Here is a 13917-nt window from a genome sequence, read left to right as displayed (position 1 = left end):
CAAAAGTTGAATTCCAACAATGGCGGCAGCTACTTAGTTGTAATATTACTCTTTCTGGGTCACAAAATAAACTTTTAAGATATTTTGAGGTGTGAATGTAGTGGTGTAAACGTCAAATATCTGCTCGGTTTACAAGACATCACATATTTGCAAAAGTGCTGCGACATTTTCGGAGATCTGACACCCACCATCTCGAAGCTAACGGGAGGTCAAGACCTACTACAGCCGGGAGGAACACCGCTCTCCCGGCACATCGTGCCTCGACCTCCCGGTTGGCTTCGAGCTGGCGGCCTCCGTAGAATGCGGCTAAAAGTTTCGCGAGATCTTGCAAATGTTTTGCAAGATCCCGAGCTTGTTTTGCGAGATCTCGCAAAAGTCCGTCTTAATTTTTTTTTCTCCCATGTCCCTTGCAGGGCTCCGTACTTAAACCAGAAGGAAACTTTAATAAAAAAAAAAAACCCAAAAAACCTTGAATAGAAGGCAACAATTTTCAAATCTCAAACAACCATATTTCTGCTCACAAGAGACCACAGATGTTGACGTGCCATTTTGAGAAAAATATTGGCTCATTGAATATGATGGTGGCAGTACCTCTCAATAAAGGATAGAACCATGTTTACAGCTATGTAGCATACCTGCTTTTTTTTTAATGACATCTGTAAACCAAGGAAACCAACTGCTGGACTTGTAGGAGAGGAATTCTGCCCTATTACCTGTATGATACTGGATTTTATTTGCTCAGCATTTCTGGTTATTCTTTGCTGTATTTTTCATTTTATGATGCACTTCTCTTCGACACCATTGCTGCAGTATTTAGTTTAGCATTTTCTTGCTGGAACATGCAAGGCCTTCCCTGAAAAAGATATCATCGGGATGATGGCGTGTGCTGCTCTAAAACTTGCACATCCCTTTCACCATTGATAATCCTTTTCCATGTATGCAATAGTGATGTTTTGGTCGCGAACGAAATGGCTCTTAGAGCCGGATCTTTGACGTGAACGACGCAAGCCGTGGGGATTTGCTTTTTCTTTCTCTAACCCTCTCTCTCGCACTTTTTTCCGCGTCACTCCGCACGCGAGCCTTGTGCTTTGCGCTGGGAAGAGAGGGGAGGGACGGTAGTTACACTCGCAGTAGCAAAGGAACAGAGCCGGAGGGAAAGAGAGCCAGGGACAACAAGTCACATTAGAAAGGTATAGTAATCATCCACAACTATTTTCAGTTGCAGATGATAAAGGATTCAGAAAGTTTATTCATGCAGGCCTGAATGACAGAGAATATGCATCTTCTTTTTGTTCTCATATTTTAATTTATATTTAATTGTGTTATGGTTTGCAGTGTTTTGTGTTGTTTCAAAACAGCTTGCAAAGAAAAGCGTCTGGACTTCTTTAAGTTGCTTGAAGACATTTCACCTCTCATCCGAGAAGCTTCTTCAGTTCTAAGGTCAAATGGTGGAGAGTCCCAGATTTAAACCCAGTGGGAATATCCCCCCAAAGAGGGACAAAAGGACCCACTGCCCTGATGATCCTCTAATCACATAGGGGATGACAATGTTGTTGAGTCTGTCTTTCTTTTCCTCCTGGTGTCTGATCTTGTTAAGAAGCTTTACGACACCAACTCTCTGCCATCTATAATCCAGTTTTGAGATCCTTTACCAGACACCTTAACGCCCACTCACATCCTGGGTCATCTGACCTCAGGAAATCGCATGATAAGGTGGGGTCAGGTTTCACAATGAGCTCACCCGAAATCCTGGCTGATTGGGACCCACACCCAGTTTCACACCTTGGCTCATGTGATTAGAGGATCATCAGGGAGTCCTTTTGTCCCTCTTTGGGGGGATACTCCCACTAGGTTTAAATCTGGGACTCCCCACCATTTGACCTTAGAACTGAAGAAGCTTCTCGGATGAGAGGTGAAATGTCTTCAAGCAACTTAAAGAAGTCCAGACGCTTTTCTTTGCAAGCTCTTTTGAGTACAAGCATGTACAAACTCTGAAGCACGTACAAAAGACAACAGAAGTGCTCCAGAATGCTAAGGGCAGTGTTGAGCTTTTGTTACCTAGTGGCTACACAAGCCAGCAAGTACCAACGACCGGATTTGGTGTGTGGTAGTAACAGGTAAATGAACATTTTTTTTAATTATTTGAATATATGTGAGTGTTTGTGTATAAATACACAAACAATACACATATGCTTTCAATTGTGTAATTTAAGTGATCTAGGTAGCTCTGTTTTGGAAGTTCAGTTAATGCTAGAAATGTGTTTAGGAGTTTGTACGTGCTTTGTCTCTAGGGGCCACAGCATATATTTATATATATATAAACATATATAAATAAAACCACTTTTTTGTTTACAATAGTAATCCCTTTTGTGCATAATTTTATATTATTGTTAATAATAAATTAATTAAAGCAACAAAACAACCTGAAGAGCCCGTTCGGAGCCAAAAGAGCCGGCTCCTTTTAGTGAGCCGAGCCTGAAATCCCATCGCTAATAACAAGGATGCACGGTCCCCCTTGTCTTTAGTCTGGAGGCTTCAACATCCATGACTTGTCTGACCACAGAACAATTTTTGCTTTGCCTGGATCCATTTTAAATGATCATTGGCCTTGAAAAGATGGCGGTGTTGATCGGGCGTGATCCAGCCTTTCTGGATCATGCTCACCTTTGGCTTCTTCTTTGCATGATAGAGCTTAAACCTGCATTTGTGGATTGCACAGACAGTCATTTCTGTAAGTTCTCCAGTGCTGCCTGAGAGCCCAAAAATCATGGGCATCCAATATTAATTTTTGCAATCATCCCTTGGGCACAGAAATGTCTTTTAATGATGATGATGACCTGGATGACTGAGAACCTTCACTGACGTCTTTTAATAATATTATGTCCTGTAGACAAACAGATATTCAAAGTCAATTTTATATTGAGAAAGTGTTCCGAAATTACTTAAATTATTCAATTTGCAGATACAATTTTTGTTTTGCAGATTGGTGGCTCTTTGCTCTTACTGACCTTTTGCATATTAATCTAGTTAGTTGCAAAATGTTCCTCCAGCAATTTCATTTTAGCAACAAGCTGGACTTTACTAGCCTTTGGTTGCCCTTCTCCAAATGTATTTATTTACCATATGACACAATCATGACACCATTGCTTTAAAAGGCAATTGTGACACTAGTGCTCCACAGTGACATGTATGCCTGTTGAGTCTAGAAACTGAAAGAAGGGGCCTCACAAACTTCCAGAGTACATTTCCAGAGATTGGTAGCTTTTTTTTTCTGACTAGAATCTGGAAGTCTTTATACCACATTAATTTTATTACAGTTTTTCTCGATTGCTAAAACACATTTCCTGAAACTACGCCTCATATCCTCACAACAGTAAACACAAATCCATAACATCTCACTCAATTTCCCAAACATCCTATTTCCAGGTCAAAATGAAGCTCTACACCCAAAACTATTCACTCCTGCTGAAAAACCAAACTTTGCCCACAGACATCAAACACAAGCCCTCAAAAACACACACACTACAACAGAGTTTTGCACACTGGTACAATTAATTCAAAACAATAGTTCCAAAACAAATAGGTTGCTTATGGTTCTCCCCTTCAAAACCCTTGTCACATGATAAACACAAAAGACGCAACCAATGTATGTACAGTGGCACATTGTCATTCATGTACTATACAGTACAACACACACCAGAAACATTATCCCACCTCAGCATCTTGTCTTTGGTCTGGGTCAGGCCAGAGAATCTCATCCACATCACAGGCTATATTGGCCCCAGCCAGGCAGCGGGGGTAAAATCCTCTTGCATGCCTGATCCACCCCTGGCATGCATCTACTGATATGTCTAGGCAGGCCTCTTCCATGGCCTGAAGGAGGTGAACACGGACATAAGGTTCTCGGTCATACACTTTCCACCGCCATGCCGAAAATAACTCCTCTATCGGGTTTAGAAAGGGAGAGTATGCAGGCAGAAAGATATTAGAAAACCTTGGGTTATTGGTAAACCAATCACGAACCAGAGCAGCGCGATGGAAGCTGACGTTATCCCACACAACAACGTAGTGAGGCTGCTCTGGCTGTGCTGGTTCCCTGTAGTCCAGCTGGAACATATGTTGTCTTAAACCATCAAGAAAAGCAAGGAGAAGCATAGTGTTATAGGGTCCTAGTACGGCATGGCGGTGGAGTACCCCTTGTTGGTTGATGGCTGCGCACATAGTGACATTCCCCCCACGCTGACCAGGGACATTTACAATAGCCCGATGGCCAATTATGTTCCTCCCCCTTTTCCTTCTTTTGGTCAGGTTAAAACCTGCCTCATCCACAAAGATTATTTCATGGGGAACAGGCCGTCCTTCAATCTCAAAGATTCTCTGCAAAACACATAACACAGTAGAGTCAATCGGTACCCTGAACCACAGTTCAAGAGTGCTGAAATGGCAGCATAAACTGCCATGCTGTGATGGTACACAATACTTTATACAGTATCAAAACTCATACCTGAACATATTCCACACGTTGGTTTTTCACTCTGTCAGAGTTTCGTTCGAAAGGGACTCGGTATGCCTGTTTCATCCGGAATTGATTCTTTCGGAGGATGCGGTCAATTGTGGAGAGGCTGATGGCATTTATGCCTCGAAAAAGATGATCATCCTCAATCACTCTCCTTTGAATCTCTTGCAGGCGGATTACATTATTTGCAATTACCATGTTTACAAGTTCCCTCTCTTGCTCCTCCGACAGAAGCCTTAACCTGCCTCCACCAGGTGGTCGTCTCTGTGTCCTACAAAAATAGAAGCACTCATTACTGTAACTGTCACACATTCATTTTACAGGCAAATAATGGAAACATACTGAAACTCAAGACACATAAGTTCAGTAACTTAAACGTTACTGTACAAAGCAGTCTTACTGCAAGTACACCTACCTGTTTTCCTCCCTGAAGGTTCTGATGATGGAGGCAACAGTGAAGCGACTCAAATTTGGTTGTACTCGTTGCCCAGCCTCCCTCATAGTCATCCCATGGACAAGGACATGGTCAACTAAAGTGGCTCGAATTTCATCCGAGACTGACTGTCTTCTTGCCCTTGCTCTTCCCCTTCCTTGTCACCGTCGTTCTCCACCTCCACCTCCTTCACCACGTCCTCTTTCTCCACCACGTCCTCTTCCTTTGCATCTCTTTGGATCCATTGTTTCAAACCTGAATGAGCTGACTTTGGCCCTTTTATCTATCTATCGCAGGTTCTGATTGGTGTGTGCTAAATTTTGACTCCTAGTGTTTCCACCTGGTTAATTGTGTGCTAATTGAGCTCAAGCTATGCTGACTTAAGTTAACATTATTGCATGCTAGTGCTTTCTAAATGACTACATGGTGTAAGCACTGTAAAATGTAGGGATTTGTGTGTAGAGTTTTGCAGTAGCAGTTCACCAAATTTGAGTCATGTGTCAAAGCAGGGAATAGTGTTTATAGTTCAGGGAAATGGGTGAGCTTTTTGAACAGTAGCGTTACGGTTTTGAAATTTTAGTTTAGAGGCCTGGTTATAGTGTTTAAGCAATCGAGAAAAACTGTAATGTATACTGATAATGTAACTTACTAATACTGAGGTATTATGTGATATGTATGATTTTAGCTTGAGTCAAGCACTAATAAAAGCAGGAATAGGAATGTCATTCAACCTGGAAGCATGAAATCAGTAACAGTATTATACAAACTGATGACCAGATCTTCATTTATGTTAAAACCTTATAGGGTCATGAAGTTTTTGTAATTAATTAACTAGGGGTGACTGAAATTTCCTAATGCAAAAGGCAGTGCATTACTCCCTGAAGATGCAGTAACTGATAGTTTGCTGCGTCTGTCAGCATGTGTGGAATAAGGTGCCATATTATGACACACTCAGTGTTTTCCAAAGAAGAACAAATGAGCCCAGTAAATGTATTACTTTTAAAATCTGGTTTGGAGTACAGAAAGCAAAGCCTTATTATAGACTGCAGGATATGCGAGTTTGTTCTCTGCAACTTGTGCTCCTTGATTTCTCTTCTTCCGTGTGTTTGAAGCATTCTCTGAAAGCTTTCCAAGTAATGACAAAACTGAGCTTTCAGTGACTACTTTGATATTTTGTTAAATTCGTTTAATTAAGGCTAAAATTGTAGCTCTGAAAGATATAACAAGATGTGAAAAGGTCTTGTTTTTATCATATTATGTCCACATTAATCAAATCTGAAGTGCTAGACTAAATGTCTTGTAATGCTGATGAAGTAGGTCAAACTGCATTTTGAAAAGAACAAATTCTGTATCATTCAGCTGAGAAACTACCAAATTGTCTGACCTTCTGCACAAACTTAAGAGTAAGAATGAGAATAATTTATCAATTTTCTGTTTTTTATCCGGGTCCAGGTTATTGGGGCTTCAGTCTAAAGAGAGTCTTACCTCCCTCTTCAGACGCCATCTGCCCCTTGGGTGTGCACAGAAATTCTAACCATAAAAGTTATGAACAGAACTGGTGACAAAGGTAACACTGGTGGAGTTCAACAGTCACTGAGATCACATTTGACTTATCACCAGAAATGCAGTATTATTTTTCTTGTCCCCGAACTTTATATCCACTACAAAAGCATGTCAGTACAATTGAGGTCCTTGAAGTATTTCTCCCACCACCTGATTATGCCCTCAACTGAGGTCAGCTGAATCTCATTGCTACTATAAGACTATGTGTACGACGGAGGCCAGAGGAAGAAGCCGACAGGAGGCTGCTTCCTTCTCCTGGTCATCTGGCGGTTTGCTTCTACTTCCAAATTCTTAAACCTCACCTCGTCAAAGGAGCTTGCAAAGAAAAGCGTCTGGACTTCTTTAAATTATTACTGCACAAAATAAGCAGTTAATGAGCCCGACAATTCCTATAATATAAAGTTTGAAAAAACAGGGCTGAAATTCTATTAGGACCACAAACATGAAAACTGTATCGACTGCAACTGCATTCATTTCAAATTTTTAGAAATGTTGCATATATTTATATAAATATTCATTAAAATGTCCTTGTGCTGCAGCAATTGGTTCAGAGTGGAGAACCTGTGCCTGAGCAACAAAGAGCATCTGACAGGGGGGGTCACTCCCACTAGGTTTATATCTGGGACTCTCCACCATTTGACCTTAGAACTGAAGAAGCTTCTCGGATGAGAGGTGAAACGTCTTCAAGCAACTTAAAGAAGTCCAGACGCTTTTCTTTGCAAGCTCCTTTGACTACGATGACCTGGATGACTGAGAACCTTCACAGACATCTCACCTCACCTCAAATCAACAGCTGGATGGTTAAAACTTTTAGTTGTCCTGTTGGAACAGTCAATTTTAGCAATCACCCCAAGTACACATAAAAAACAGATTTTGGAAACCAGACTAACATTAATCTTCAGGAATGGCCTTCTGATAACCCCAACCTCAACTCTACCCAAAAATGTGTAATCCAAGTCAGTGTCAGGAAATCAGTCAGTTTGAATAAGTGGTCAAAAATCCAGTCAGAATGATGCCAAAAACTAGTAAATAGCTACCAAAAGCATCTGTTTAAGATGCAACTTGCTATGGTACATTTAACCCCATAGTTTGATGTTGCTGATTGTGTCTGGCCAGCGAATGTGGAGAATCCTTCTGAGACAGCTGTTGAGGAATATCTGGATTTTTCTTTTTAAGGTTTTATTTGTCTTCCAGGCTTCAGCTCCTTACAGCAGTACTGACTTCACGTTGAACAGTCGAATCTTGGTAGTCAGGGTCATCTCTCTGGATGCCCAGATGTTCTTGAGCTGGATGAAGGGGACTCTTGCCTTGACGTCTGCATCGGGTCCACCTTGCTGGTTGATGATGCTGCCTAGGTAGTAAAAGAGTGTACTTCCTCCAGAGGACTTCCACTAAGGATGATTGGGTTGTTATTATTGGAGTTGAGGTCAAAGGAGCTTGCAAAGAAAAGCGTCTGGACTTCTTTAAGTTGCTTGAAGACGTTTCACCTCTCAGGCACAGGTTCTCCACTCTGAACCAATTGCTGCAGCACAAGGACATTTTAATGAATATTTATATAAATATATGCAACATTTCTAAAAATTTGAAATGAATGCAGTTGCAGTCGATACAGTTTTCATGTTTGTGGTCCTAATAGAATTTCAGCCCTGTTTTTTCAAACTTTATATTATAGGAATTGTCGGGCTCATTAACTGCTTATTTTGTGCAGTAATAATTTTCTGCATAGTGCTCTGGGAGACTGACAGTTTAAGATTCATGAGGTTGCATAATTGCTGGATTATTAAACAGTTTTGGGACATTCAAAAAGAGTTACATGGTATAAACAAGATGGAGACACACTTTAGATGTTTTTCACTTTTAAATTGATTAATGTAGTGATAAACAGGGACGGCTAAGCAAGAGTTTTGCTTATGAGATGAAATATTACAAATTAAAATCTAATTTGTAGTTGGTTTATTTGCTCTAGTTGCACTGTAAATGTTGAACGAAAACCTCATTTTAAAAATTCCGTGCACGAAGCGTGTTTTCCAAGCATGAGCTCAGTGAAATGCAAAATGTATTTTTTTTTGTTTTGAAGAAAGTAATAAAACTAGCCTGAAACTCGAAACGCTGTGTTTTAACAGCGGGAACTGTGTGCTGCAGTTAGTTTAAATTAATACCTTTCAATTTTTCCTTCATTTGAAAATATTTCCTTCATAAAAAGCATAATATCTTTACAATATATTCTTGCATATCCTGGGCCACAGCATCTTTTCTCCTCCTAGTTTGTTCCCTGCTATGTCTCAGTTCTGCCTTTTGTATGTGACTCTTTGTCTATGACAAATTTTTTATCATCCAAAAAAAAAAAAAGGCTCACTTTTGTTTCTTCAATTTGGTGCCACGCTTCTACATATGGGTCTTCGATCTTCTTACCGTATTTAAACCACCCTGAGCCCCAACACCACAAAAAGGGTCAGTTGAGCACAAACAAAAAAACATCAAAGTGATGCATAAATCCACATCTTAGCTTTGACTAATGTACAAACTGAATGTATTACTTGAATGGCCAGAGGGAGAGCAGAAGCAAGCCATTGCGCCTTCCAGTGTCTGAGTGCTCTAGCAGCACACTCACTAAGTGAAGAAGTCTTTTGATTTTCCAACAAATTTGAACAAGCTCTTGATGTGTCACTTTCAAAGAAAATTTCTTTTTGTGGGGCACTCTCATAAAGGAAACTTTGTTTCAACATATTTTGACTTAGTTAATAGAAATATGGTAAGTAAATTAAATTGTAATCTAAAGAATAGCTGTTTCTGTTAGAAGGGACACATGTTTATTTGAAAAAAACCTCTGTCATTCTAAAAAATGTAAAAAGTCAGCATCAGTGTGATACTACAGTTAAAGTTACAGTAACAAACCAGCCTGAACAGCAAAAGTTTTAATAGTATTTAATATACTGAGTACTATTAAATTTATGGGTGTGCGTGTTAGCCTTCAGCTTGACATATCCAAGTGCACTAAACCACAAGTGCACAAAGGAATAGTTTCCTGCTTTGATGGAAAATAATTTGATTGGCCTGCCTACAGCCATCCACTCAACTGCATTCACCATCCCTGGGATGGATGGGAACAACGAGTGTGAGCAAGCCCATATGGAAAAGATATATATGAATCTTATAAAGTTTGTATCTGTCTTGTGTGAAACTTGTATGAAAAGCATATAAGTGTGAAAACAGATATAAGATCCCTTGAAAAATTATATAATGAAACTTGTATGTTTTGGATACTTACTAAAACAATGCATGAAAGTAATGCGAAAGTGGCCACTTTCATGAGTAAATCATGTAAGCCTTATATGATTTACTCATGAAAGTGGCCACTTTCATGAGTAATCACATATACGTTTTTACTATTTCTTTTCCATATGGGAGGCCTTACTGCCTAGCACCAGTACCTGAACAGAATCAGGAGAGTCAGTTAAAAAAACAGTACACTGCTGTACAACAGTTCAAGAAAAAACCGTACCGAGCTCTGGCTCAGAGTTCCCGTATGGGTTCCAGAACCTATGCAGTGATTTCCAGGATTGTATCGTAAATGTTTTTAATGCAATGTTACCTGAGGGCTCAAAGACCAGGCTATCAATTGATTTTTAGCCTTCCTCCTTGTGCTTGGAAACTTCTTATCATTCTCAGAATGTTTTGTTGATTTTATGCACTGTACATAAAGAGCTACTGGAAGTTTTAGCAATTTAATATTGGGGAATTGTACTCTGAACATTTTTCACAATTGAATTTGTTGACACAGTTTTTGTTTTCCAGATTGAGAGATTAGCCTCTGTCTCTTTACTTCTCAGAACCTCCGCTTAACTAAGATTTTCTTTTTATACCCAATCATGTTACTTACCTGTTGCCAGTTAACCTATTTAGTTGCAAAATCTTCTCCCAGTTGTTCCACTTACTCTACCAGCATTTTGTTGCTCTTTTCCCAACTTTTTGATCCATTTTCTCTTTTTCTATTGTGAATTGAAATAGAAGTTTGTGAGATTTTCAAACCATTGCATTCTGTTTTTATTTAGACTTTACATAAGTCCCAACTATGAGAGCAGATTTTTGACCATATAATCTAAACATGAAATCTCTGTTTTAACGGGGTATTTATGACATAAGCTTCTGAGTAATATACCCCTACTGAGTCTAGAAACTAATGGTGGTACCTCAAGAACGATGCTGAGGACTTGGATCAGTCCTATGTAGAGCTGACATATTTGTGTGTTCCTCAGACTCAGGTTTTGTACCAGTCATAAATAAACCACTCTGTGTGTCTTCAAAGGAGCATCATGCTGGTTGATAACCAGAAAAGGACGGATAGATGGATGGTTGTGTCATGAAGGTCAAAAATCTCTGTGAAAACAGAGACATCTATTCCAAATGTCTGAGGAGACAATCAGGAAAATTCTGTTGAGGAAGTAGGATATAGCTAATTATTTGGCATATCGACTTTACCTTTGGTGAGAATCTGCTGTCTCCATTGTCACCAGGTGAAAACAATGTTTCTGTGCTTCTCATTTGTCGGTTTTAGACTGTGGCTAATGAGCCGTAGTTATATAGTCAGTCTCAGCTCAGCACTGACAGTTGCAGGGGTCTGCTCAGCCAGAAATCAGACAATAATTAACACCATATTGACAATATGGAAACATTACATATTTTGTTTGGTATGGAAAATCAGACATTTTTAATACCCCCGTCTATTCATTTTGAATTTTATGTCTCTTGATTTGGTTCCAGTGCTGATGTCCTATATTTTAGTTTGGGATGAGGTTTACAGCTCAGTCTTAGATAAAAACTAACAGCAAAATACATTTAACATGCAATACCCAGTGATTTTTGGCATACAAAAGATACATATATCAAAGTGCTCCCGATTCCACTTATGGCTCTTGCCTCGAAGTTGTGTGTGTCTTATGTAGAAAGGGAACACTTGCTTCATTTGTAAAAAGATCAAGACTACCTTTTAAATTACAGACCACATAAATTAAACTATAAGACTGGGTGGGTAGAAAGAAAAAAAAAATTTACTCATTTACTGCTATTTCTATTTTGTGATACAAAAGACTTCTATAAATTTTGGATTTATTAAAATATTTTGTTTTATGAATTTTATAAAATAGAAATGGTTTACTGTGGATGTAGTGATTTAAATTGTTGCTGTTAAACATCAGAAGGCACTTTGTTGTATGAGGGAAATTTCAGGTACTAAAAGAGGAAACGTATTTGTTAGCACAGAGGCTGCCTAAAAGGAGAAACTCACCTCACTACAAGCTAATGAACTACACCACATCTGGTGCTCCTGTGCAGTTCTTCATATACAATTCTGAAGGTTTCATCTGTCACTGCATTACTTGAAAAGAGATGAAATCTATGGATAATTAAACATTTTTTAATTAAATTGATCATTTTTGTCATCTTAATTTTTTGAAGATGTTTTTTTGACTTGTGCATTACATTATATCATAATGATCGACTAACTTATCAGTCACCAAAATATGTATTCACAATGGAATTTTGTTTGACCATTATACTAGCATTATACATTATACTAACGGTCTTTCCAAAAATAGTCTAGTTGACCCTTCCCAGACTGGTATAGTTGACCTCTTCTGGAATTTCTTTTGATTTTTGGCATATTCTGCTATGGGATTGCATAGGAATTTCTTTTACTTATGTATTAATCACATTGTCAAAGGAGCTTGCAAAGAAAAGCGTCTGGACTTCTTTAAGTTACTTGAAGACGTTTCACCTCTCATCCAAGAAGCTTCTTCAGTTCTAAGGTCAAATTGTATGATGCCTTGGTGCCACTGGATTTTAACAAGTCTCACACTCATACATTAAGACAAATGGTGGGGGTCTAGTAAGGAAGTTGGGGGAAGCAGACAACTCCACAGGAAGAGTCTTTTGTCTCTTTGAGGACTCTAGGGGGTAGCAAGGGAGTGTGAACCTTAAGGTGTGAAACAGCTGTGTACTGCCTTTTGTTCCTGGAGAAGGTATTTAACTGAGAGCCTGCTGACCGTCTGCCCTACGGTCATGTGGGCTCTCCACAAGCTTGGTTGTCTGTTCTTTGTGTGTTTTGATTAAAGAATGTTAGCTACCGCTCACCGCTCGTCTGCAGGCTTTATTTAAATGGAAAACTTCCACAACAGGCCCTTATCCAGTGTCATGATTTTTCTTTAAACTGTCTATTTAAGGCAAAAACACAGGCAAATATATTTGTGAGTTACTGTCAAAACAAATGATCACCAAAATATTAAAGAGGGTTTTTTGTTTTGTCTTGTTTTGTTTTATGCACTGAAAAGTTTACCATAAACTAGACAGACTTTGTCTAATCACAATCTGGGCTTGACTGACATTTTGCTGACCTGGCCTCAGTTGTACATAAATGACTAAGTTTCCAAAGTGAAAGGTTACTCAGGAGGGAAAAATAGCATAAAGTATTAAAGCTAAATTACTGCTCAACAATATGAAAATGGAATTGAACAACAATACATGCAGTAAATAAGAATTGCATGCAGCTTTATTATTACAGTTTTTCTCAAATGTTAAAACACAAAAGCCAATCCTGTAACCCAAATGACCAGTAGTCTAAACACATTTACCAAATGTAGCCACCATATTCCAGTACCATAAACACATGTCACATGAAGACACAATTCACAAAACACAACCCTCTGTACTCATAAATCTAAACACATTTTTCCTTGCTAAAACACATGTTGCAAAACAACTCTGCTCATATTCTCAAATGAAAGCTCATGTGATGCAAAATGCTTGCCACAGTCACCAATCTTTGAACACAGGGAACACACCTGGCGTCATTCACTACACACAATGACTCAAAATTGAAGACACTTGTTGCTAATGCTGTACCCACATGTAAAAGCAAGTTCAGAGTGCACAGTATGCTGAAGAGTCCAAACAAACACAATGGATGAAGGCAGAGTCAGGGGAAGAGGAATTTGATGCAGAGGAAGGAGAAGAGCTGGCCCTGGAAGAAGAGGAGCAGGCCAATGAGGAAGAGGAGTTCAAATGAGAGGAGGAAGAGGAGCGACCAACGAGGAAGAGGAGAAGGTCCAGGAGGGAGAGCAAGACAACCTCGCACCATCATTACGGACGAGATGCGAGCAACAGCTCAGCGACATGATGCCGCACAGTGATTGTGGTGTGTGTGTGGTGTGAATAACGTAAATAAAAAAACTTCACACCCTGTTCATGTTTCCAAGATTACTGTTGTGTGCAATAGATTCTGTTTTTGCATTGAGTTGTGTTACAGTAGTGTACGTACATGCAGGATTTTCTATAGATTTATACTACTCATATGAAACTCACAAATCTAAATGCCTAATCCTCTGCAGAGATCTACGATGATCCGTTACTG

The 13917-nt window shown here is 39.3% G+C and overlaps 1 protein-coding gene across 1 annotated transcript; it reads right to left on the bottom strand.

The window, feature by feature from the left end:
- Positions 1-3334: 3334 nt before the first annotated feature.
- LOC146704965 (uncharacterized) lies at positions 3335-4738 on the bottom strand. Its single transcript, XM_085465160.1, has 2 exons — positions 4505-4738; positions 3335-4377 (listed from the first exon to the last, which is right to left on the bottom strand). Exons 1-2 carry the CDS (start codon positions 4712-4714, stop codon positions 3706-3708), a joined length of 882 nt encoding a protein of 293 aa, XP_085321286.1. The 5' UTR covers positions 4715-4738; the 3' UTR covers positions 3335-3705.
- Positions 4739-13917: the final 9179 nt, after the last annotated feature.

This window comes from Copadichromis virginalis, linkage group LG7, assembly GCF_057382275.1.
Source record: "Copadichromis virginalis isolate Kocher_CV1m ecotype Utaka linkage group LG7, C_Virginalis_male_GT1.1, whole genome shotgun sequence".
Classification (NCBI taxonomy): domain Eukaryota; kingdom Metazoa; phylum Chordata; class Actinopteri; order Cichliformes; family Cichlidae; genus Copadichromis; species Copadichromis virginalis.
Note: the sequence above shows the minus strand (reverse complement) of the source record. Positions and strands in the feature narration are given on the sequence as shown.

What these genes read in the sequence shown, in the direction of transcription:
- LOC146704965 (XM_085465160.1), bottom strand. Translation starts at nt 4,714, where the DNA reads ATGGTAATTGCAAATAATGTAATCCGCCTGCAAGAGATTCAAAGGAGA. An exon ending in AACGTGTGGAATATGTTCAG is followed by an intron (nt 4,378 to 4,504) that starts GTATGAGTTTTG and finishes TGTGTTTTGCAG; the next exon opens with AGAATCTTTGAGATTGAAGG.